The sequence below is a fragment of the Motacilla alba genome, chromosome Z (genome assembly GCF_015832195.1).
Source record: "Motacilla alba alba isolate MOTALB_02 chromosome Z, Motacilla_alba_V1.0_pri, whole genome shotgun sequence".
Classification (NCBI taxonomy): domain Eukaryota; kingdom Metazoa; phylum Chordata; class Aves; order Passeriformes; family Motacillidae; genus Motacilla; species Motacilla alba.
Genome location: NC_052046.1, coordinates 20,615,688 through 20,640,801, shown reverse-complemented (window position 1 = coordinate 20,640,801; position 25,114 = coordinate 20,615,688). Strand labels below are relative to the sequence as shown.

Below are 25,114 nucleotides of genomic sequence, written 5' to 3'. Positions count from 1 at the left end.
TGTATTGTTAAAAATTACTTTGGTTTAGTGATTGAAAATATTTGCATTCTTGGTTTGTGTAGTTATCAACTCTGTTTCTGAAATGTATTTAACTGAGCCTCCTAACATTTTCTATCCAGATGGTTTATAGGAGATTGGTCAGAGTGCAGTAAGACCTGTGATGGAGGAATGCGTTCACGAACAGTTCTCTGCATCAGAAAGATTGGGCCTTCAGAGGAGGAGACGCTGGACGCTGCCAACTGTTTAACACACCGGCCTCTTGAAAAAGAGCCCTGCAACAACCAGTCCTGCCCCCCACAGTGGGTTGCTCTGGACTGGTCAGAGGTAAGGAGATTTCACTGTGTTAGCTCATTGGTAATAACGGAGGTAGGATCTCTGACCACTGAATATTAGTACATTTTCTGTCAGGGATGGCTAAGTAAAGGATTAATGGGAAAATTTCGCAGAGGACGTTTCACCTGTGCCTCATTGTTTTGTTTCCTGCCTCTTATGAAAATGCCCGTAAGCTACAGTGTCACTATACCCTAAATTAGCTCCTTCTCTCCCTCAGGTATCACATGCTAGTTATGTAAAGTAGTTTTTCACTCTGTTATCACATCTAGGCTTTTATGCAGCAAGATCATGTAATGATTTTGAACAAAATCATTCTAATTTAAAGATTCAAACTCTGCTAAACTTCTGGTTGTGATAATTAATCAGGATTGTGAAAAAGTACTAGGCTTCTTTCTGGTATGAATTTTAGTTGTATAGCTTGGCAGACTGTCTTGACTGATGATACCATTTTAATATAATGAGAAAAGTTGCTTTTTTTTTTTCTGTTAATGGGTTCCAGAAATATAGACTATTAAAATCCTTATAGTACTATAAACATTTTTATATGTGTGTTTATATTAATTTCTGACAGAAACATGAAAAGGAAAACAAGAGTGGACTTAAAAAATGAAGAGTTGAATACTCCTCCCATTTAAACCAATGGCAAACCTTGCTAATTTTCTCTGGAATGCAAGATATGAAGTTTTCTTTTCATACTCAAAACAATGCATATCACAAATAAAACGATTATAGAACTGTTTTATCTGCTTACACACTTGTTGACACTCAATATATACATGTTTTTAAATTTTTCAGTGATTATTAACAAGAAATTATGTTTCCTTTTGGTCAGAGAAGCAAAAACATTTTGTAAACATACTGGTTATATGAAGACCTTGGGAGAATATAAGCGTGGTTTTATCAAATGGAAATGAAAACTAAGGATGTCTTTCTTACTGGAATGTAGTAGTTCTTAGTTAGTGCCATGAGGTTTTTCACACATTGTGATAGTTGAGCTTTGACAGAATTAATCTACCCACTTGAAAAACTGTGTCTCTCAGGCTGTTGAGGGTCCACTCCTGCTAGCTATGTACCCCAGCCCACACGGTCTTACATGGACGAACGTAAAAGACGATAAACGCTCTTCTCCACGTGGGGACAAATGTCCTCTGTTTATTGTCTTGAGAACCACCACAAGGGAAACCCGCATGGAAAGGAGCACTGTGCCTGATGGCAGGGGACTTTTATACCCCAGGAATGGGGGCAGAGGAAGAGGCCCACAGCCAATGGGATACCAGTGAAGAGGGGCAAGAGGAGGGATTGACCAGGGAATAATCCACCAGGGGGTATTGGGCAGAGGGGTGGGTGAGGAACAGACCATGTGGTGGGAGAAAGGGAGAACAAACCACGTGATATAACATAAGATGTTCAGTGTAATATAAAGACTACTCTGTGCACATTTCCAATCACCCAGTGCAAAACAACAACTAAATAACTGTTTAGTGCAACATAACACCCACTCTAAACTACTCCTTTTATATTTTTCAGGATAATTATAAAAAAAAGAGAAAAAATATTCTAAGGATTTTTTGGGAAGAGCCTTATCAGACAAGCACATATAACTTGCCTTCATGACTTCCACAAAGGCAGTCAGAAATTCTAGAAGCATTTAGTAATGGAAGATAATTTTTCCTCATTTGGCTTATCTGGATGTTTTATTTTCATTTTCCTTGGAAGTGTACAGTCTTTTTGTCAAATTTTACTGGGGTTTATTATTTTTTTAGTGATTCAGTATTACTGAAGGCAACTTCTTTCACTTCCATTTCTGGGATCCAGTATAGTCCATCTTGGTAGAATTTTTGCTATAACTCCACAAAAGGGAGTGTTTTCTTCTGGTACCAGTAGCTGGAAGATCTTTCTCAGATGACATCTTACATATCAATTCAAGATTGTGTCTTCAATTAGTACTAGAAGGAAGATGCTCTTAAACTCAAAGTTTAGTCCTTGTTGCTTGTTTGCTAACATTCTCTGTAGATTATGAAACCTCACAGGCCCATTGGGTTTTGAATTTTGACACAGTCCTTTCAACATTGTCACTTTTCTGTTTGTTTTGACAGACAGACCAATGTGATTTTTAAGCACTCATCTGGGAAGGGGCACATACTTCTACATCCTACTTAAAAAGTCATGTGTTTTGCACGAGATACATTTGGGAGAATGTACTCATAACACTCCTTGGAATTTGGACCCCAAGTAATCAGTCATGATCATGACTTCAAATACCTCACATATTAACTGTCATTGTGTTTTGGTCTCTCTTTATCATTAGTGTTATTTCTGTAGTTCTACCAGAGATCTTCTCTTACTTCCCTCCTTTATCTAGTTTTTTAGTAGGCAGTGTGCACAAGATTTGGTGTTGAAGTATAAGGACCTTTGAAACTGTTTATTCCATATCAAAATTCTGAATACTGAACTATGGTAGATAAAGAGGCTGTACCTTGGTAGAAAAAGATTGACTAGGGTAGAAAAGGTTACGTTTTAGGGAAAGTGATTATATATCCATTTTGAATTCTGTGTTATAAACTCAAATGCAAGACTCATCTTTATGAAGCCCAGTTTAAGATCCTGTATCCACGTTGAGATAACATTTGGAATAAACTTTTTCATTCTATATGGACTAGTGTAGGTGCCTCCCTCTGGATATTTTCTTCTTGTTTTGAGGTATATGTAGATAGAGATATAAAAATTTACATATTCATAAGGCATATCCTTACATAGTACTGTGGAACTGTTTTAAAATTTCTATAAATTACTCAATGATGCTTCAGGATTAGGCATAAAACAATTAAGTTTGCCTCACTCAAGTGATTTTTTAAAAATTAATCTTAGGGATGTTTCTTTTTTCCCAAGTTATATAGTGAGTTGTTTTGGATAGGTAGAAAGCCTTTGATATGTGATCTCTTGAATATTGCTCTAGTTCCGTAATGTTGCTTCTCAAATAGTGTTTTGTCTCTACATATTGAAGGCAGTGTCAGTCTTGAACAGGTTAGCATACTCTGCATGTTTAGGCTGTCAAAAATTGATTCTGATCCAAATACTGCAGACATGCTTGTGGAATAAAGGTTAACATGCCAATAAAGGATTCTAAAAGGGTGCTTACAATATCTCATGTTAAAAAGGGACTGATTTGGGAAAGTTCTTGAGGTTTAATTTTGTTAGCACTCATCTCTTCCTCATTATGCAGTTGAGCTACTGTGTATGACAGTTAATGGTCAGTAGCAAAAAGGAAAGAGAATGGCAGTGGCACCATAGTGAAGGAAGATTATGAAAAGCAGTGATCATCAGGCCTTTTTCAAGTGGCTGTTTTATTGTCTGCTTGCTGTCAGAATAGCACAAGAGTGATAAAAGGAGGGAAAACTGTGAAATAAGAGTTAAAATTTAAATAGGAAAAGAGAGGAAAGCATACACTGTAGGAGAAGGTATAATATTTTGATATATATGAATGTTGTGGTTTCTATGAAGTCAAATCCAGCATTTCTCTTTCCTTTTGTGTATTAATAAAAAATGTATTCATTGCTTGTGATAAAGTGAAATGGATGAAGACTGTGCTAAGCTAATATTAAGAACAGACTTTTTTAAATTATTGAAACACTCCAATTGGTTTCATAATAGTGTTACATGTGGCAGACCTTTCTACTTTACAGTGTTTTTCTTAAGCCTGACATAAATAGTAACATTGTAGTCTAAATATAAACAGCAAAGGAAATTTAAAACTTAGAAAAGCTTGTACATAATGAAACAATCTTCAGTCAGCTTGTTTGTGTTTCTAAACATTTAAAAATTATTATTACTGTATTGTGATTATAGTTGAATTGTAAGATCATCATGTCCTGCTTTACAAATAGCATTTCTGAGAGTTTCATTGGTGTTTTACTGAGATTTTAATTATTTGTTTGCATAATTTTTTTTTTTCAGTGCACGCCAAAGTGTGGCCCAGGATTCAAACATCGAATTGTCCTGTGCAAAAGCAGTGATCTTCTAAAAACCTTTCCAGCTGCGCAATGCCAAGATGAGAACAAGCCACCAGTGCGCATCCGCTGCAGTTTAGGCCGATGTCCTCCTCCTCGCTGGGTTGCTGGAGACTGGGGACAGGTGAGACAGTTCATGCAAGTCTTCATTGCTGTTAGTCTCCCACATTAGCACCTCATAGCCTAAGATGTCCCTGAAGATAGATAAGAGATGGTTCCTATGGCTGAGGGAAACAAAAAGATTCTCCCTTCTGTGTCAGATTGAAATATAATTCTTTATGATGCTTGTCTGAGAAGGGAAACAAAACTATTCTTCCCTTTTGTGTCAGATTCAAACGTGATTCTTCATGATGATTGTCTGAGAGCAATCTAGTTTCTATTGGATGAGTTTCTACTTTAAAGAAAAAAAAAAATCCTTACATTTTTAGAGTATTTTGGAGATACTACAGTGTTGCAAGAGATATTGTTTTTAAAACATGCCTAACTTCTTTGAGAAACATGATGGAAATATAAAGCCAGTTCCTATTGTAGTAGGAGATCTATGTATATATCTATCTCTGAACAAAACCACACTTTGAGATCAATATAATTTTTTACATAAAATAAGGAGTTACCATACAGGGAGCTAAATTACTCCAGGACAGGCTGAATACTGCCACCATTATGGTGGCATTCAAAATATGATTTTGTAAGTTTCCTTCTTTCTCTATGTTTTTGCATCTCATTTGTGATCAATTGCCTGCTTTTAGAATATTAAATGAATGAATAATTTTCTGTTTGCTGAACAATTTTCCTCTAATGAAAATGAAACATTCTAGTTTAATTACCCAGTGGAAGATAATTTGCAGTATTACAGTCTAGTTAGCTTTTTTTCATGGTGATTCTTCAGATACACTTTTATATTTAACTAATATTGTACTAAAATTGTAACTATTTAGTTACAGAAATTAAAAATATTTTGAAACAGCAAAGTCTGGTGTTTGAAAGACATTTACTTTTCCCTTAAAAAAATCCTGTAGAAGATTTGGATTCTTGTTTTCCTTGTTTTTTTCTTCTTTATTCTAAAGTGTCAGTATGATACATGAAATAAAGTAAATTATATTATAATATCTCAAATCTGAACTTTTCAGGGAGTCAATATTGCATTGCATTTTCTTTTCTTTGAAAGACAAGTACTCACATGTATTGCAAAAAATTCTGGAATATTTTATGATAATTCTTTTCTCTATTAATCAAACATCTTCAGATGCCTGTCTTCTTTAGAATTTGTGGATGTAATTGCTTTCTGTTGCTTTGTTTTTTATTTAAAATTTGGATGCAGGGTTTTAAATTTTTCTTCTCCTTCTTTAGTGTTCTGCACAGTGTGGTCTTGGGCAACAGATGAGAACAGTACAGTGCCTGTCTTATACTGGACAAGCATCCAGTGAGTGTCCAGAAACTCTCAGACCTCCATCAATGCAGCAGTGTGAAAGTAAATGTGACAGTACTCCCATTTCCAACACAGAGGGTAAGTCTGCCATCTTAATATAATTTATTCTGAAAAGAATAAAAGTGATGTAGTCAGCTTTGCTGCATTGGTAAAAGTCTAGATGACATCATCTCTCAGGCTGTGAATAACTTTTTAAAAATTATTTTCTGCTTAGTCATTGTAGCTCAATGGTAAAGTCAATGAAAACCTAACTACACATTGTTTAAAAAAATACCCTTAAAAATATATAGCCTAAGTCATGGACAAAATACTATTGTTTGTGTCATTGATTTTCTAATCTCTTTATTGGTTCAATGGAAATGTTCATAATAGCAGGGGGAGCATGATACACTTTTCATCCACTGACCTTCTACCTGCCTGATCAGTGTTAAACACAACAATGTACTGGCAAAAAATAGTAAATTCCCCATTCATTGGAAGACTGGGACCATAGATTTCATGCTACATGATTCATGAAAGAACAAGTTGGTTCTTACACTTTGACATACTTTCAGCTTCTTCTAACTAACTTGTAATTTTTTTTTAATTATAATGCCTGCTCAAAATAATTATGGTATTTTTTTGCTAATTATAGTATTTTTTGCTATACTATATATCATATATTATAGTCTAGTTTAATCAGACTATTAACTAACTTCATCAGAATGTATTTTTGGTAGTGCATATATGAGGGAATATTGTGAAAATGAGCATATTCATATTTACTAAATACTTCAGATCTGAACATGTAAATGGTCTAGGCCAAGCTGTTAGGAAATGTGGACTTCAAAGTAGACTTGGAGTTCTAGGCAGTAAAAAATATGTTTCCTTATTGATTATAAAATTGAGAATAGTTGCTCATGAGATAAGTACAATTCATTTTGTGTGGAAGGGGAAAAGGAATAGAAAATTCTCCAAACTATTAAGAGATTACACAGCAAAAGCAGTTATTCTAAAACACTTATTCCCAAAATTTTTATATTCCCTAAATTTTGAGTACATGACCACAATGTTGCTAGCACTGCTGCTTTTAACGTAACTCATCTTTGTGCAGTATATAACTGAGCATTTTTTACACAGATTCTCTTTCTACATTGGGGTTTAATGTCCTGTTTTTGTGGAACAAATGCTCTGATTTAAATTTTTTTAAAGGCAAGTTTGTCCTGCAGTCTACCCAGATTTGGTGGTCATTCAATGCCTACTCTATCTATCAATGTCCAAGCCATAGATTCAAAATTGTTATAAAAGTCTGGCAAATAGACATGTCTGTGATGGAATGGGAGCTTACTAAAATTGTCTCAGAAATACACTTATGTTTCAATGTATGAACACTGTAATTCACTATTTTTGGTAAAGTTTGCATTATTTCTGTTTAGTGCTCTCAAGAAATCTTTAAGTGATAATCATCAGTATAGGAAACTTTCTGCCTCTTAAATCTCACGGGCTACATATTATTTCATTTCCAAACACAGATGTTGATTTCAGTCCAAAGTAAGGAAGGTAATAAATTACTTGTAAGTGGACATGATTCAGTCCCAGTCTCCTCTTAATTTCTAGATGACAAGGTCATATTGTTATTTATAGTAATTGCACTAGTAATTCTACAGTATTATCAGAAAATATGCTAATCTCTTATACAAGAATGCAGTGGGGCATTTTCTGTGTGTGATCTCTGTACACTGGTGGCCTGAACTTCCCTGTGCAGAACTGTGCAAGCTAGCTATGTGCAGTGAGTCTGTTGGTAATTGCATTTTTAGGGACCCACACCTTCACCGGAAAATTTTTGGGATCCACAAATAGAAAATATTGAAAAAGACTTATACTGTATTCCAGATGGTTGTCAGTTCTTTGGCCTGCACTCTGCAAGAGCCAGGTGCAATCCAGCTCCTAACTGACAGCTATCCAGGCTCATTAGCACAGTTAGGAAGAATCAAAGGGAAAGAAATATAGCACAGTGTCTTCTGAAAGATATAGTTCCCAACACATTGCCACTTAGCATCTCATTTTTGTTTATGTCCCACACTGGAGGTATTTATCTCAAAATTCATTTAACAATTTAAAATGCTTAGATCATTTCAGAAGAATTTTGCTGCAATCTGTGAAAGACCAAGATTAAGCAAAAATTAGGCAAAAATTCTATCTTCAAGGTATTTTTTTCAATACTTGAACAAGTAGTTCTTATATATATAAATTCTAATTTTTTAATCTTTTACAGCTGCTCTTAAATAGTGAATAGGAGAAGCATAAACAGGATTTGCAGAATAATGTGTAAGTTTGACACATTTTCTGCTTTAAAAAAGTCCTCTTAGACACAAGAGGAGCTGACATCTCTTAGTTGAGTAAACAGTGAGGCTTATCTTTTTTACCATCCTGAAGATGATGAAAATATTTCAAGAGCTAACTAATCCTAATGAGCACAACTATTTTTGGAAAAGTAGTATTTTCTGTGAGAAATTTTGGAGCTATGATATTTTATCGTGAATATATTTGTGAGTGGGGCATGCTGTGCCTCTGTGCCTACTTCCTGGCACTCCACAGGTACAGTGGGATGTGATCTGACTATCAGTGTTTGGGTTTCAAGGGAAAAGTCAGATCTCCCAGAGAGGGTTTGTCCGCTTCAGAGTACATGTGTGTACTCTGCATACCTGCCCTCGCACAGGACTTTGTCCATGTGCCATCTTGTAGCACTGCCTCATGCTTTGGGCTCCATTGCCGGTCAAAAGCAACTTCAGCAGCAGTACACTGGTTTGCAGCAGGGTCAGGTTATCTGGGGGGCTCTCTTCCTGTTTCAAACCACAGCACACCTGATTCCCTTTGCTAAACACCTGTGCTTGCAGACTATGGAGTCTGTTCAACAATTTCTTAGCAATTTAATTTTGCTACCCAAAAATAAAATCATACAGTGTTTTGAGGAAGCTTGAGCCACTCCACAGTGTAATGGTCATGTTGGTGAAGCTTGGAAAATTTTTCTTTGGGAAAGTACAGGTTGTTTGTATAAAACAAGAGTCAAAATTTTGGGCATACAGAAATATGAAAAGAAAGTTACATTGAATCTTGTCATATTTTACATGTGCTTTAGGTCTGGGGTTTTCAAACTTTTCATTGGTAATTTATAATATTGTAGATGTGGTTTTGATGAGTTGCCACTGATGAGGGGTAATGTTGCATTTTCTGCTGGAAGTGAACTACAGGCATCATCTACCACACCACTTGAAACCTATTCAGAATTATTCTATTCTCTTAAATACATATATGTCTACTGAATCTAGACTGCTAAAGCCCATTTAAAAGTTTACCAAAAAAACTGTTTTGTCTATTTTTATGTAATTTCAGTTTTTCTTCTATTTTGCATCTTGCAATTTCTTTAGATGGAGGCACAGTGACATTTTGTGATATTTTTTTAATGTGAAATGATAATTAATATCATAATATTGCCTGATCTAGTCACAAAGTTCAGCAAGGCAGAGCTTGTGCATGTAGCTTACTGAAACCCATTAACACTTTTTATTAGAAACAAAAAGAACTCTGCTAAACCTTCTCCATTCAACCACAGTCCTATGAAGAATAGGCTGCTTCATCAGCCACCATTATCTATTTCAAAACTGATTTTTAAAACAGAAGTTTTGGGGAACTTCAAGAATATTCTCTCATTGCTGTCCAAATGGCATCAGTTGAACAGGGTCCAGTTTTATTCAAGAGAAAAAAATAACATAAAAGAAACATGAAAAAGATTCCTTTGAAATCCTACTTTTAGCAAAAAATTGAGTTAGTGGATTTACTTGTATTTAACTAAACACAGTGTGTTTGAGGGTTATTTTTGCGATTGAGAGAACTTTTTATGTCTTGTGCAGATCAAGTGAACCTTTTTATTTTTCACTTCATTTATCATTCACCATCTGTCTCTCTTATATTCCCAGTTTTCATAAACATGATTACCTGAAATATTTCTGGAAGAGACTTGACCTCTTTTGTGAAGAGTTTTTGAAAGTCAGTCAAATACAGTGACCGTGTGTGGTTGCTGGTAGAGAAATATATCTGTTTCAACCAGCTACTCACAATGTCTTTTTTCCTGTCACTCAATTATGTTTCCATTAAGAATTAAAAAAATTAGAAAAGCAGTATGTCAAACATCATGTAGGTGGAATGAAAGAATTGCAATGAAAGCACTATGTCTGCTTGTTTAGCTAAAAGCATGCATATTGCCATTATCAGAAATACTGGTCAGTACAGACCTGGAAGTTCAGCTTCATTAATGCTTTCCTAGGTTCAAATACTAAAAGTTCTCATCTGTACTCAATTTGCTACTACAGTATGCTTGCAAGTGTTAATCCACTATTTGTAATACCCTGTCCCACAGCAAGAATCAGTGTGTCACTGAATTCTTCGATGTAGCTCTTTCTCAAGCTGTATCAGGATAAGAACTGAACACCGATCAAACTATTCCATTCCCCATTCCCACCTCCTTTCTACAAGTACAAAAATGAGCCAGAGGAGAACTACAGCATATTCCAGCTCCTGTAATGTACTCACAAAGTCACTTTATATGCAACCTGTCTGGGATGCAAAAGAATGAAACCCTCCTCAGTGGGATTGAGCTCTGTTCTCCCTTCCTGGGGAAGCTATCTGCCAGCACAACAGGGCAGCTGAGGCAGTAAGCCCAGTATATAGGAAAACAAAATTTTGAGATAAAGCTTTTACATCTATTACAGGCACAAAAATTGCTTTCCTTCTAGCATAAAATAAATTGTGGATATGTGGAATCATGCCTAAAGTATAATCCACCATTCAGTTCAGTCACTGTAATATTCTTCATCCCTGTTAACTGAAATGCTCATTCTGTTTTAAGGATTCTTACAAATGCACAGGCGTGGTATCAAATAGTGTGAATCATCATAATGATAACCTCTCATGGATGAATAAAAGAACTCCTGAGAAGGAAGTTAAAAGTAATGTAAAAAAAAGAATCACATGTTCTAACTGTGTAAAGTGATCACTTATTCCAGTAAATGATAGTTCTTCCAAGGCAAAGACTGCACACTTCTAAATGTCTGAAAGTCCTGCAGATATTTTTATGGCTTTTTAAATTTGCAATATTATGCACTAGACTGTACTAGAAAGAGTAGTTACAAAGAAAGCAAGATTGATGGATAGATGAGAAGCATGTTAAGCATCAAGTTTTCTTTGTACTTTAATTTATATATCTGTTTATTTTCTCTTTAATGTTCTTAATTATTAGAGTGCAAAGATGTGAACAAAGTGGCTTATTGCCCACTGGTGCTGAAGTTCAAGTTCTGCAGTCGAGCATACTTCAGACAGATGTGCTGCAAGACCTGCCAAGGACACTGACCCACAGGAAGCAGAAGAATGTGCCTTGTTGTTATCATTGTGGAAGAGTGTCCATCGAAGAGAGCCACACAGTGGAATAAGATTGACGTCCTTGCAAATGCATTACCCTGTGGAAAACATAACCACTGGTCAGCCCCAGCTGACAGGATTTCAATATTATTTTAACTTCTGTGAAGTGGGATTTATTAATCCAAAGTGCTGGACACAGTATGAGGGGATCCCAAATTTGAAAGATTCACACAACACATATAGATAGAGTAGCTTACTGTGGAACATTTGTGTTCTTTTGACTAAATCCAGTAGTCTGTTTACATCCATGGACCATTAAAATAACTTTTATTATGGACTTAGCAATGACACTGAATCCATTTCTATTTAAAACTGTTTAAAATGTAGTTCTTATGAGTTGGTTTACTATGGAAGTAAAGAAGAATCAAAAAAAAGTTTAGTCATAGCTTAAAAATCTTAACTATTTTATCTCTTGACACAGCACCACAATTTAAATTATAAAATGAGCTTGGAAATGTTATTTAAGGAGCAGAATTTTTTTAGAAAAAAGGTATTTTTCCTTCATTCCACCTATTTCCCTTTGGAGTAATCCATATTTCCTGAACACTGCTGTGAGCCATATATAAAGCTATACTAAATAGAACAACCATGAGGGACTTAGTTTTAAGAGGTGCAACAGTTATTGCAGTGGTGCGTGAAATACAAGTGTGCTATGAAACAAAATGCAATCTTCACTGCAGGTTTATAGCCATCTTACCATTGTACAAGTGAAACAGATCTCCACTGAAAGGAACATATTTCAGTATCATGGGGGAGGCAGGCCCCAGCAGTGGTGAAGACTGGATTGCCAGTTCCTTCACTGCTATCATAAAGGTTGCTTAGGACTTACACTTTGACTCCAGCTCACTTTTGTTTACAACACCAGCCACAAAGAAGAAACAACTTTGTGGGCTTCTAGATCTGGTTTACATGTTAGCTTTGATTCTCCAAAACTAAGGAATTTGAATGCAAAAGATAAGCCTACTGTGTAATAGCAACAATCCTTTGCAAAGCTGAAAGATAAAATGGATTCCAGGTGTTCCCTCCTTTGATACCATAGCAGAGGTATTGTTTATGAGAAGGGATATGTGAATGTTCTATTCAGGAGACTGCATCTGAGTGGCAAGGATTGCAACCAAAGAATAAGTGACTCATGGAGGTATCTAGGTTCTGTTCAAATGAGAAGTCAGAATTGTGTGCTCAAGCAAAGAGGCCTGTTGGACTATCAGGAGTAAGGCACACTGGAAAAGGGATGGCTGTAGTGAATTCTGGCCACCTTCTCCTAAATGGCCAGGTACCTATGTGAAGCTGGACCATATGTAAGCAAGGGGCAGCTTTCAATATGAGACTGGAACAAATTCATGCCAGTAAATTAGAAGCTAGATGCCTTAACTATTCACTGCCATGCTCCACTTATTCATATTACCCTTTTTTAATATTCACCAAATACTTTGCATTTTTAAAAGTGAAACCAAACTTCTTAGGCAAGTCACAATCAGGAATATAACATTAAAAAGTTAACTGTCATGCTCCTCTTCCCCTTCACTTTTCAGTAACAGTCTCAACAAGGAGATGAGAAAAGTAGGTATTTCTTTATAACAATATATTGTACTTGAACATTTGCATTTTGCAACAGGTACTTCATGAATGTGATTATGTATCCAACTATGACTCCTTTGTTGTAAAGCAGTTAAAATTATGTGAACAATAATGTGTTACAAATTCTAACTCAAATAGCACTTTTAAAAAAAAGATAATCTTTTCAGTGAAAAATAATTTCAAAATATGAGATTGAAGTGTACTAATGTATTTTACCAATAACAAACCAAATATGTTGCACACTACTTACTAATGTGAATTAACATGAAACAATAGATACTGTTAAGAGGACTCATACTATGAAATTCTCCCAACATATTGACAATCTGTCAAGGGGTTTTGTATGTCTGTACTCACGACCATCAAATTCCTGTCATCTGCTACCTCTTGCCAGTATTTCCACTTCTGTACACTTGTGACCAGTGGAATTAATTTTCAGTTGGTTTGCATGTATTCACATATGCTTGTTATCTGTTGCTCTCATCACCATGTAAACAGCTCCTGTTAAAACTGACACCAGTTGGTAAAAACATCCCAAATTTTTGGGAGTTGCACATGGGGATTAAGGGCAGTACATAGTTGTTGTCTGTTAAGTGAATTGACTTCCTGTATCTTTTTGACAGAACACCTTGGTGCTAACATGCCCTGGTTAGATCAGAAGTATGATGAAAGGGTAAGGGGTTGTTATGACATTCCCTAAGCAAGAGGCCTCTTTGTCTCAAGGTCCAGTTTTCTCCAGGGCATGATTTTGTTTATCAGCTAATGTGTCATTTCAGCTAATGAGAAAAGGGTTTTCTCTGTATTGAAAACAAGCCCTTTTTTTTTACCTCACTTAGGAAATGAAAATTGTAAGGAATGTTTCCAAAGACACATTTTGCTCTCTTACTGGTGCTAGAACACCGGGGATTCTGATGTTTACTCTGCAATATAACAGCACTGAGGTTGGAATTTAAAGAACTGCCTGGAGCAATGTTGAATTGTATTGTTAAAGGGAACAAAACACAGAATGTATATGGATTTGCAAACTAAGCAACACTACAGACTATGACTGAAATATGAAACCTAATTCAAAGAAAAATAATTGGTTTCAACAGCACAGTTCATTGCTGCTGCTACACTGTAGCCATCTATATAATCTAAGCTAAATAGTGTTATATTCCTAAATAATGACAAAAGGAGTCTTTGTGCAGGCTATAAATATGACAGACCTAGAATCAAATAGTACAATACAAGATGCAGAAACCTGGTGCCAGTACTTCTGCTGAGCAATACTATCAGCTGATAACGATCAAAAGAGAAATAAAAATCTAAGATTTATCCTTCAAGGTGTATACATCCAAAATAGTCCATTTCATTAGGAACTTTATAAAGGAGTGAATGTCACATAGATATCCTTAATAATACAGACTGAAATTACCTTTGTATTATTGTGATTAGTTGCTTATTATTTTATACTCAGTATTAATGTGGTACACTGTTACTTTATTATTATTTTTGCTTTTGTAAATTATATTCTAATTTATTGTCATGTTTCTTAACACTTGTTCTACATGCATTCTCCTGCTTGTAATAAAAACAGAAATATTGTAACACTTGATGCAGTGAAATTCCATACCAGGCACAGATTTGTTTTTAACATAGATAATTTAGTAAAATAAAAGTGCAGCTTTTAAGATTGATATCCATGGTACAATTGTCTCTTCCCTGACTTACAGTTATTAGAATTCTGTATGCTTAATGTCTGCTTCATCCGATGCATCAAAATATTTATAAGGTGTCTTCTTTGAAGTAACATCTATGTTATGCTAGAATCCTGTCCTGGGCAGCAGCAATATTTGTCATATATATGCAAATAAGGAAATAACAAAAAGGAAAAATCAATAATGTGGTCATGTACATTATTAAGTAATATTTTAACCTAAGCAGTGATGTAGATCAAGAATGAAATTATTGGCAGCAAAAATATTCTGTACTTCTTGGAATTATTTCATTTACAGCCAGTCAATAATAACAATAAAATGTCCTTCTTGCATTGAGCTTTTAAGGTTTTATCTGAAGTTTATCTGAAGCCATGGTGTTTTTAGATATAAAGAAGAAAGTAATTTCAGTAGACTTGGTGCTTGGGTAACTGTTGCCAATAGATGCTTCCTTTCTTACCTGGCACAGTGCAAATAACTCGCTATGGAAATCTCTGATCAAGTCCTATGAAATATTTCTTATTTCTGAATTAAAATCTAGTTTCTGGTTTAATGAACATAAACGCTCTACTCTTGTGAATAAGATGTTAAAGAAAGTACAGAGAACCTTAAATGTATTGATGAGGTATTTATTAATTTTGGTTATTCGTTGTTATTCTATTTACAAATACGGATTCAAAAACCAATTGCCTGTTTTAAAAATATGGGTATTTATATCTGTGCTTGATCACAAAATCTTATTGCCCTTCAGATCAGAAGTTAAAGATGGAGTAGTCTTAGTGAATAACACAGTTTCATGACAGTTTTCTCTGTCATGGTAAAGATATTGACTTTTCTCCTGTACATTCACACTAAGTTATAATCTGATAGATTTCCCATTATTGTTCAATTTGTAGTGTTGGTTTTTTCCCACTAGTATTATAATGACAGACTGAGAACACTGAAACAGAGGTATTTCTCCCTCCTTTTCTCCTGCTGCCTTAAACCTGACATAACCCATGATGACTGTGGAACTGACACAAAATATTCTCTCTAGTCTTTTTAAAATGCTTTTTTTTCACCAGAATTTGATTCTGGGGCCAATCCTACTATTATAATTCTCTGTTACACTTTTTTAGATTATTTCTTGAGGAAATGAGCTCCATTTTTACCTGAGATACTGGCTTTTCCTTTCCCTGACTTCCCTTTCTGTTCCTTCTTGATTATACTTGCTGTTCTATCTGAAGCTCTCTGATGTACAAGAAGCATTTGTTACATATCCTCTGTAGAATTCTGAACAGGTTTTCATTATTTACCTGACTTCTTTATTATTTTTTATTGTTACTTGGAACTAAGACCCAGGACTCTTCTGGGTCCTTTTCTGTGGACGTTTACTGCAATGGACTTTGGATGAGTCCTGTGAGCCTCATCTGGAGGCAGTCAGTCATCAATCCAAGAGTCTTGTAGAAGGCCATTACTAAGCTGAGGCTATCACACGGCAAGAATTGACACCCTGCCTGGCTGTTTTCCCTTCACCACACACAATTAGGTGGAAGGGATAGATGACTGCTTCTGTGTGGTCCCTCCACTCTAAGTTCTTGACAGGATGGTGTAAGAGCATTTCCATGCAATGATCAGGATGAAATCCCAAACAGATTTATAAGGGCTCAATCAGCCACAGAACCAGGTTCATTACAGAACTAATGAATTGGTCATTTCCCAAATGTATTTGGCCCAGATGAAGTGGAAGTTCATGTCCAATTTAGGAAAATGAGCCACTCAAAATGTGGGATGGTGTACATTTAAGGATACTGCAACCCTTAAACTGGCATACCACCTAAGCACCACATGTAATTTATTTTCTTCTGTTTCTACATGGGACTGACATTTTCATTGAGCTGGACAGGCTACAGGACACAGTTTATGTTCAGAGGTCATATAGCTACCAATCAGAAAATTATTGAAGTCTGTCCTGGAAAAAATACATGTATTTCTGCATTAAAGACTGGAAGATTAAATTTCTACAAACAGGAAGGCCTTTTCAGAGTAGATCTATCAAAATCAGTAAATAAATAATCCCACTTCTTTAGTAATCCTATTTGAAATAAATTTATCAGATCACAGCTTGAGATACAAAACGAAGTGTTTTGTTAGCTAGAAGTTAGCCAGTGAGTGCTCCAAGCTTCAGTTGCTATGACCACACAGAGAGATGAGATTTGTCTTGGCTGATAAGGAACAAGCTGTGGATTTTGGAAATTGGATTTCTTCATCTGCATCAAGACAAATATAGTTGTTTATTCTTCTCCCCAACCCCACCTTGACATCAAGGTCTACAAATGTGCGCATTCTTGCAGTGTTTATAACAAAATTATCACTCACATTGTTTGAAAAAACCCATCTTGCAATATTATTTATTTTTTTGCAATGAAGATGAGCCTTCTGTGTAGAATCTACCTCCCCTGAGAAGCAATGCTGAGTAACATTTTTGAGTAACACTTCCTCTCCAAATTAACTGTGGGATAACAGTTCTGGACATGTGGGAATATCTTCCAGTTGTATCTCTATGAAAAGACCCTGACCCACTCTAGGGATTTCAGGAGACCAACTTCAGCTGAGAATGCATTTTAAGATATTATTGTCACATTTGTTCTGAGGTCAACCATGTTTCATTAAGCAAATAAATTTACAGAAGTGCAGTGTGCTTAATAGGGTCACTGCCTTCTAACATCTTTGAATACTGACCAGAAATAGGGGCAGGCCTTGTGTATGAATGACAATGCATGGTTGAAAAGTTTACAATCCATTTCCAGGACACTCTCTTTCATTTTTAGACTACACTCCTCAGTATCCACACACTGGTACAGGCTATCTCTCCCCTCCATCATCTCCCCTGGTGGCTGTTTCTCCTCTTTCTCACTGCTTTAACACATTTATACATCTCATATTTGGTGTACAGGACTGCTGTCTTTGATCAGATACTTTAACGTGAATGTTATTGACAGTTTTCGCATCTGTAATTCAACACTTTTTTTTGTTAAAATGCGCATTTTAGGCTTTTCTGAAGTGTAAAAATTTTTTATTGAAGTGTAAAATTAAATATAAAATACAAATAAGAATTTCAAGGAAAAAATCTAGAAACTCATTAATTCTTTTTCAAACAGTAGTCCAAGTAAAAATAATATTTAATATTTTTTTCTACTGCAGTAATCAGAGGCTCCTTAAAGTTACTTTTTTCCTATATGAAAAATACTGGGTTAGGAGCAAATACAAACAGGAGGAACCAAGCCTCCCTTTTGGTCACAGATTCTCTTTTACATGTAGCCTTTGTATTGAACTGCTCTATCAAAACAAGACCTTCTGCTTCAAAAAAAAATCTCAAACATCTCATTTGGCCTTTCTGGCTCAAAGTTTCCGTAGAAGTTTATTTACCTCAGATAAGGTTACATTGTTGAAACTATCCTGTCAATTAGCAATAACATTTGACTTCAGATGTATTATTCTTCGCTAGTGTTTTGTCAAGGATCGGGCTTGTAACTGATTTTCTAGAGGGAAGGGAAGGTATGATGGCTATAATTACTGTATCAATTAACTATATCTTGCTCAGATTTCTTGTGAAATAAAGTGCGGAGCAGCCTATATAATTAAATGAGGAAAAAAATTAAACTGCATTTTATACAAGCTTCAAAAAGAAAACACAAGGTAAGAATATTCCATTTTGATTTTCAGTGAGGTTTAAGAAGCTGGCTCAGCACTGGTTGCTCACTGCACTGTTAAATGTTTGTAAAGCTGAAGACAAATGGCGTGAATTCTACTTCCATGGAGGGTTTTGGGTTTTTTAACTCTGTTGTCCTAATCAATCTAGGAAAGATCTCAAGCACCATTCTGTGAAGCATCACCCCCAGATTTGCAGATTTGCTATGCTGGTTTTTTCCCACCTCTTGCAATTGTGATGATCACAAATTTTAAAGAAAGACTGAGAATGATGTGTTTGAGGCCTTGGTCTCATGGCTGTGGGTGTGTCCCCTCACTCCTTTTCTCCTCTAGCTGGAAAACTGCCATGTGACCTTTTTTTCCCCAGTATGAGCAAAACAGGTTACTGGTACCACAGGCTTGCTGCCTGCTCATCTGCAGTGTGGGCAGACACCCATGAAAGACTCAGTGGATGGCTGTGGCATCAGGTATCAGAAGTGCCTTGGGCCGGCACTGCATAAAACTGGTTCCCATGGAATGAGGCCTTTTTGTCACCTGGCTTTCTTGCTGGGGACAGGGTTCCAGAGCATCTTTCAAATTTGGCCAGCAACCACCTCTTGGTCTACAGCAGCAGCTGTCCCTCAGCCCTTTGTTGGGGCTCAGCTGTGGCTGCTCTGAGCTGTGGCGGGAGTGGGTGCTGGAATGCTGGAATGTGCAGTTCTGCCACAGCAGCTGGCAATCCCTAGTCAGTCATGTTGGTGTGGAGAGCTGCTGAGCTATGAGCTGTGGTGAGTCTCCCCTGTGAGCAGCTGGCACCTGAGGCGAGGCTGAGAATGGGCATGTTTCGGCCTCTCTTCAGGGAACCCCGAGTCTGAGGAGCGCTGTTTGGGCCAGGCTGAGCAGCAGCCTCTGCCCAGCCTGCAGCTCACCACAGCTGCCTCCTCAGCTGGAGAGGTGAAGGGGCTGCCCCCCTGTGCAGCCATGACAGCTCCAAAGGGAGAAGACTCTGCATGGGAACAGGATGGCTTGAGCTGAAGTGGAAGGCCAGTGACAGTGGTTTTGGGGGAGCTATGCTGAGGTGCTAGTTTGGGAAAGCTGTGGAGGGGCCAGGAAGAAAGAGTGGGGCCATGAGATGGGGCTAGGGTATGTGTAAGGAGCTGAGGAAATCTCAGAGAGGGTATGCTGTTGCAAGAGTTGGGTAAAAAGGACAAGACCACAGGTCCTAGCCAGAGGTACCCCTACAGAGGAAAGGACATAGCTTCTGTGGGTAGATGCAGAAATGCCTTGAGCTCAGAGATGTCCCTTGAAGAAGCTCAGTCTTCAGGGTGGAGAGTGGAGAGCCCTTGCAGAGCCTGCAGAGACAGCATCAGTTTAATCCCTTCGGTGAACACCTTAATGCTATATATACTAATAACAAAAGAAGCTATGAGTCTCTCAGTGAGTTGTAGAAGTGAGCAGAACTCTATACCACTTTGGACATAACCTGTTTTAATCGGCCATGCTGTATTTAGCAGATGATTGAATTGCAAATGAGCACAAAAAGTAGCAGTTGCAAAAATCATGTCTGTAAATTTGCCTGTTACAAAGACAGCTGTATTCTTGAATGCCAGATGCTCACTGGGTCCTGAGTAATTCTGCTGAACTGATGAACAAATGCTTACAGGGTGTGTTGACTCTCAGCTGGTAATCAAGATAGCGAAGGGCTGCCAAGAGGTATGTTGCTCGTTAAGAGTATGACACTTACAGCCTTCGAAACAATGAATCCTGAATCTCCTTTAAAAATAAAAGAGAGAAGTAACATGTTTTGGTAACTTTGGTCTGAAATGATGATCATTCCTCTGTGGCTTGAGAAACTTCATTACAAATCAAGTGACCTTGCATAGGGTGTCCAGAGTTGTGCAGTGGAGTCTTGTGGTTACACGGGAAGTCTTAGCTTGATTTTGCTTATGTTTTCCTTATTATACCATATATGTCATTCAACAATATATGTTTATCTTTGTTTTACTTAAGTTCATGCTGGTTGTGGAGGGATGGCCCATTCTTACCAGGATGTAATGCAGGGAAGTTTGAAAAGGGCTGAACAGATGAATGATCAGCCCTACTGCACAAAAATCGTGAGCCAAGATTTAGAAAAAATCATGCAATTGTCTGTAAGAAATAAACCACTAAGCCAAAATCAAAGTTTTGACTTGCCATTCTCTTCTTAGTTTTTTTTCAGTCCTATGATTTGCTTGTATCATATTTTTCTGCTCTGTATACTGAGACAAGCCAGAAAATCACTTTCTAAGGGGAAGAAGGAAAGGTAAGAAATTCAATAGCTAGATTTAGGCAACTGAAGTCTTTCACTAGAAAGCACAAATATTTTAACATATTACAATATTCCAGGGGCTAACAGGATAATACCCCATTCTGATTAAGAACTAAACACTTAGGACACTTCTAAGAAAGTGATAGGTATCTTTCTCTGTGAAGGCAAATTTTGTAAAACTTTAGGCTTTCACTCCCATTTTATAAAAATAATGACGTGACTTAAGAAAATGCTACTTCCTTCTGGGTCATTCCAAGGGATTGTCTTCCAGCTGGAAAGTCTAAAAGTCCAGGGTAAACTTCCCACATTGTCTTTGTGATCTGCTAGGAAAGAGAAGGCTGCGATTCCAGCTCTGTACTAATCAGTAAACCATCAGCATCAATCTAGCATCATCCTATCTTACGACATAACTTATTTCAAGAAGATGCCCAGTGGACATGAGCTTCTGGTCTGCTGAAGGATCCCTGAGAAGGTACACAGGCAGAGTTGTCTTTGTCCCACAATAGTCTTGCTATGCCAGAGAAGGTGAATCTAGCCCAAAGTCAGAAAACTGATAGTTCAGAACCAGGTTGGAGTGGACATACACAAAACCAGTGCTTTTGGCTTCCATTTGGGCTGACATTTTTTTCCCCCCTCCCAGGCACCTTCTGGAATGAATGATAGAAAAAATGGCTAACTTTGTCTTTGTAGCACAGCACCAAAAGATAGTAGATTGCAACATAATAATCTTCCTCAAGGTCTCATTCTTAATCAATCAAAAACGTAATCAAAATTTGCCCACTTGAGACTGTAGATACATCTGCTATAAATACTTGCAGAGCAGCTTTAGGCCAAGATAGCATTGTTCCAAATCAGTTTTTAAGCTGAAAAATGTACTTTTTATTAAAAGGTTGAGAGACAGTGGATTCCTGTGCATCAGTAAATGTAATGAGTAGAATATGTAGAACTAATTATAGTAGAGCATTTATTGCAAATCAGCTGTTAAAAATCTTGAGGAAAAAAAAAAAATAAATCACACGGACACAGTTTAAAATAATTTCTAGTAAATAAGCATGGAAAAAACCCCTCAAGCTAAAACATCTTTCGCTGTTTAGAGGCAGATAATCCATTCTTAGTCCAGTGCACAAATTTGATTTACAGTGCATTTCAAAATATTTATCTTCTTTTTAGCGTTTCCATCACTGCCTAAGCCAATAGCCTGCTGTGTTTGAAAATGTCTGGGCAGTAATTGTAATTGTTTTTAAAGCTATTTTGGAAAATAGTGAGCTGTGTTGCATTTTGTAGATTTAAGGAATGCAATTATCAACATCGTGTATATAATCCAAGTGACCTGCTGGCTTCAGAAGTTCAGACCCATAGAAAAAAAATTTAACTACAGCAAAATGTTTGTTTAATTTTTGTTCTGTAGTTGGTCAGTGCTAGGTGAATTATGTTATAGCCAGTTTGGCAATAATATGATTAAATAACAATTCCATATAAGTACATAACAGTGTTGAAGTAAACATACAAGGAAAAGAATGATTTTTCTGAGTGGATAATCTGACCCATTTTCATATGTCAGTATTTGATGGAGTACTGTGTTGATATGATGATATCTGGGTACTCTTGTGAGTCATCCAAAATTGTTAACAAACAGCTAGGTCTGAAAACTCAACACAAGGTAATACATCTTAGAAGCTTATATGTAAATATGTTAGATAAGAACTGAGATTTCTTTGGTGTTGTTCATTATAAACTGATAGAAATCTTTCCCAAAGTATTTTGTCTCCTTTTTCTTCTGTTTTAGAAGAAACCTATATGAGGTTCCAAACTGAATATACTTTTCTGATAGGCATCTGTTGAAGAAGTGCTAGTGAGGAGATTTGAAGAATATGTTGGAATTTTGGTTCCAATTAAAAAAAAAAACCAAAACCAAACACAAACAAACAACAAAAACAAAAAAAAAACCCCCAAAAAACCAAAACAAAACAAAAAACCCAAGCACAAATAGCATTTCTGACTTAGAACTAAAATTACAAATCAGTCTCTAAAAGCTCTAAACAGTCTGTTTTGAAAATATATACATGCACTAGGAAAAATACCCAAAAAACATTCTTTGGAGAAACAACGTTGAAATAAATTTTTTCACCATGACCCATACACTGCATAGCTGACATTCAATTGCAGTTTATTGACAGCACAAAAATATTAAAATTAGTTAGGGTCTCATTTCATTAAACCTCACTCTGTTCTTTATAGTACCTTGACGCATTTAACAGAAATCAGTAAATGCTTCAGAAAGTTCACCAACATTCCCAAGATCAGGTGTAAATGAGCATATCCAAGCATGAAGTTATTTATTTACTGATAGTTGCATAAGCTATGCATCCATGTTATACATAACCTCTGGGAGCTTCCAGCTGTATTGTATGCTGCCTTCTTACAGGTATATTTTTCTGTTAAAATGGTGCTAAATTTTTTTGGAAAGCAGCTTGGGAGTATTTTATGACAAAGATGCCTTTTTTGCAAACTGGTCATTAGCAGTCATATTTAAGTCTTAAAAGCTATAAGCACTTCATTCCATTTGTACGTGGAACCAAGTGCCAAATTATATGCATTGCGTATTTCTACATTTATTTAAAAATCCTCCTCTTCAGATTAGTTACAAGTTTACCATTGCTTAGCAAAAGTCAATGCAGTGTCACAAGATGCATTTACACTGCTTTCTGGTCAGTATAAAATAAATATATATTTTTACAAATACCTCTTAACAGAACTACTCATCTCAAAATGAGCTCATTTTAAATGCTCATTTACCTATCCTGGGCTTTGTGCTACCTGACATTTCTCAAGGTCAAATCAATGACTTTAGACTTGGTCACAAAATTGACTGCCTGTTCCTATATCTGGACAGTTTTTTTCCTTTCTCTTGTCATGTTCACCTCTGGATTTTATCTTCTCCCTAAGAAAAAACAAATCTCAACCCTAATGAAGCTTTAGGATGTCTCTATCAATACTGAGTTCACCTTTCTGTTCTGTGTAACCCACAGCATACCCTCTTTTACATTATTGAAGAACTTGCTCAAGTCAAGCCATAATTCTTACTCTTGTGCCATGTTCCTTATGTATAGAAGCCAACAGAGACAGACACAGGGAAGTGATACCACAGAAAAGAGGGAATGCACTTGCTAAACTGGTGCATGGGTGAAACTGACTGGAAGAATTTTGGAACAAAACTGCTGTTCCTGCTTAATGGAGCTCTGAGATACTAATTTTGTGTGGCTAAGCCAAAAAGCATATGGGAAGTAAACTGATGATACATATGAGGTGCAGTCCCATTTTTACTTAATTTACAAACTCTTCAGATGTTGTACTCCAATAGTCTCTCTGATGTGTTACTGCCTGGTTTGGTTCTGCCATTGCAGCTGTCTAAAAGGCCATATACACATAAGACCGTGCACAAACAGAGTCAAGTATTTGCACATTTGCAAATCAGAGACTCCAAAATTCTTGTGCAACAAAAGTAGAAGATCAGTCATAATCCAGCTGGGCACTGAAAATATAGATAGGTTTGAAAAAGTTTGGAAACCATTTGTGAACCTTTTGCTGAGAGTTTTGAGAAACCATTTACCCTAGGTAACCTCAGGCACTTTCTAAAACTGATAAAAGTAGCTGTCAGGCTGTAAACTGGGTTTATTCACACTCTTCCATTTCCTCTCAAATCTGCCCTTGGGTGCCTGTCCCTGTTGGGAGGCTTCCAAGGGGAGGTTACAGAAGGTTGTTGATGTGTTCTTTGATGTTTCCTTTGAGGTTTGGAAGGGTGTTTCTGGCATTGCTGTTGGAGCAATTCTGTCTGAAGGAAAGCTAAAACTCTTGATGATGTACCTGTGACTTGAGGTATGAGCATACCATTCCAGTGAATAAGAAGTTGTCCCCAAAACTTTTTCAAGAGGTCTTTGTGGTGCTATCATGAGCTGATTTCTTGAAGTGATAAAGTGGTCCATACAGATCCCTGGATTTCACAGGGGATGCCTGATTTGGAGCTGGGAAAAGCAAGCCCATTTAGGTTATGGGGATTTGTGTGGAACAAGTGATCACATTTAGTCAATTCTAGACATTCTGTTTTATTCAATGAAGTTGTATGAGAGCAATTAGGAAGATATAAAAGCAGATCCCAGGCTGTCCATGCTGTTGTGGAGTCCTATAATTTATGCTTTCTCTCTCTGTTTATATCTATGTATTTAATAATTTTAATATTATGTATATAATTTTAACAGTTAATCTCTTACCCCATGGGACATTCAATAGAAGGTAAGATATACAGGTCAGTTGCTGTTTGTAATCCCTTTTGAAGGTTAGAAGAAAAAGTTCTTTATTATTGATGGAGATTAACACTTTTTCCCTAGCAAGTTACTTGTTTTTTAGATCTCTGCTTAAAACAAACAGGCAGTAAAATAGGCTTGGTCTGATCCCATAGTACTGGGAGCCCATAACTGAGGCGGAAGTCAGAAGAACTTCAGTGCTGCCAAACTTTGAGCAAATAACTCCTTTGGGGCTACAATTGCTTGTAGCTGAGATAGTCTTGGTTTTCAGATAGTAAATGCAGTTTTTCTGGTGCTCTTTGCAGGTTGACAAGCAGGTCACATCACTGATGTGAGAG

The 25,114-nt window shown here is 36.6% G+C and overlaps 1 protein-coding gene across 3 annotated transcripts in view; it reads left to right on the top strand.

Annotated features, from left to right (window-relative positions):
- The window catches only part of ADAMTS6 (ADAM metallopeptidase with thrombospondin type 1 motif 6), an 87,558-nt gene extending 72,583 nt beyond the window's left edge, over window positions 1-14,975 (top strand). For 2 of the 3 annotated variants that reach the window (XM_038124426.1, XM_038124427.1), the window contains exons 14-17: window positions 120-324; window positions 4,288-4,464; window positions 5,691-5,847; window positions 11,045-14,974. In XM_038124426.1, coding sequence (XP_037980354.1) covers window positions 120-324; window positions 4,288-4,464; window positions 5,691-5,847; window positions 11,045-11,154 — 649 coding nt within the window. In that variant the 3' untranslated portion in view covers window positions 11,155-14,974. Of the gene's footprint in view, window positions 1-119; window positions 325-4,287; window positions 4,465-5,690; window positions 5,848-11,044 lie in introns of all 3 variants that reach the window. The other variant, XM_038124425.1, reaches the window with a different exon arrangement.
- The last annotated feature ends 10,139 nt before the right edge of the window (window positions 14,976-25,114 follow it).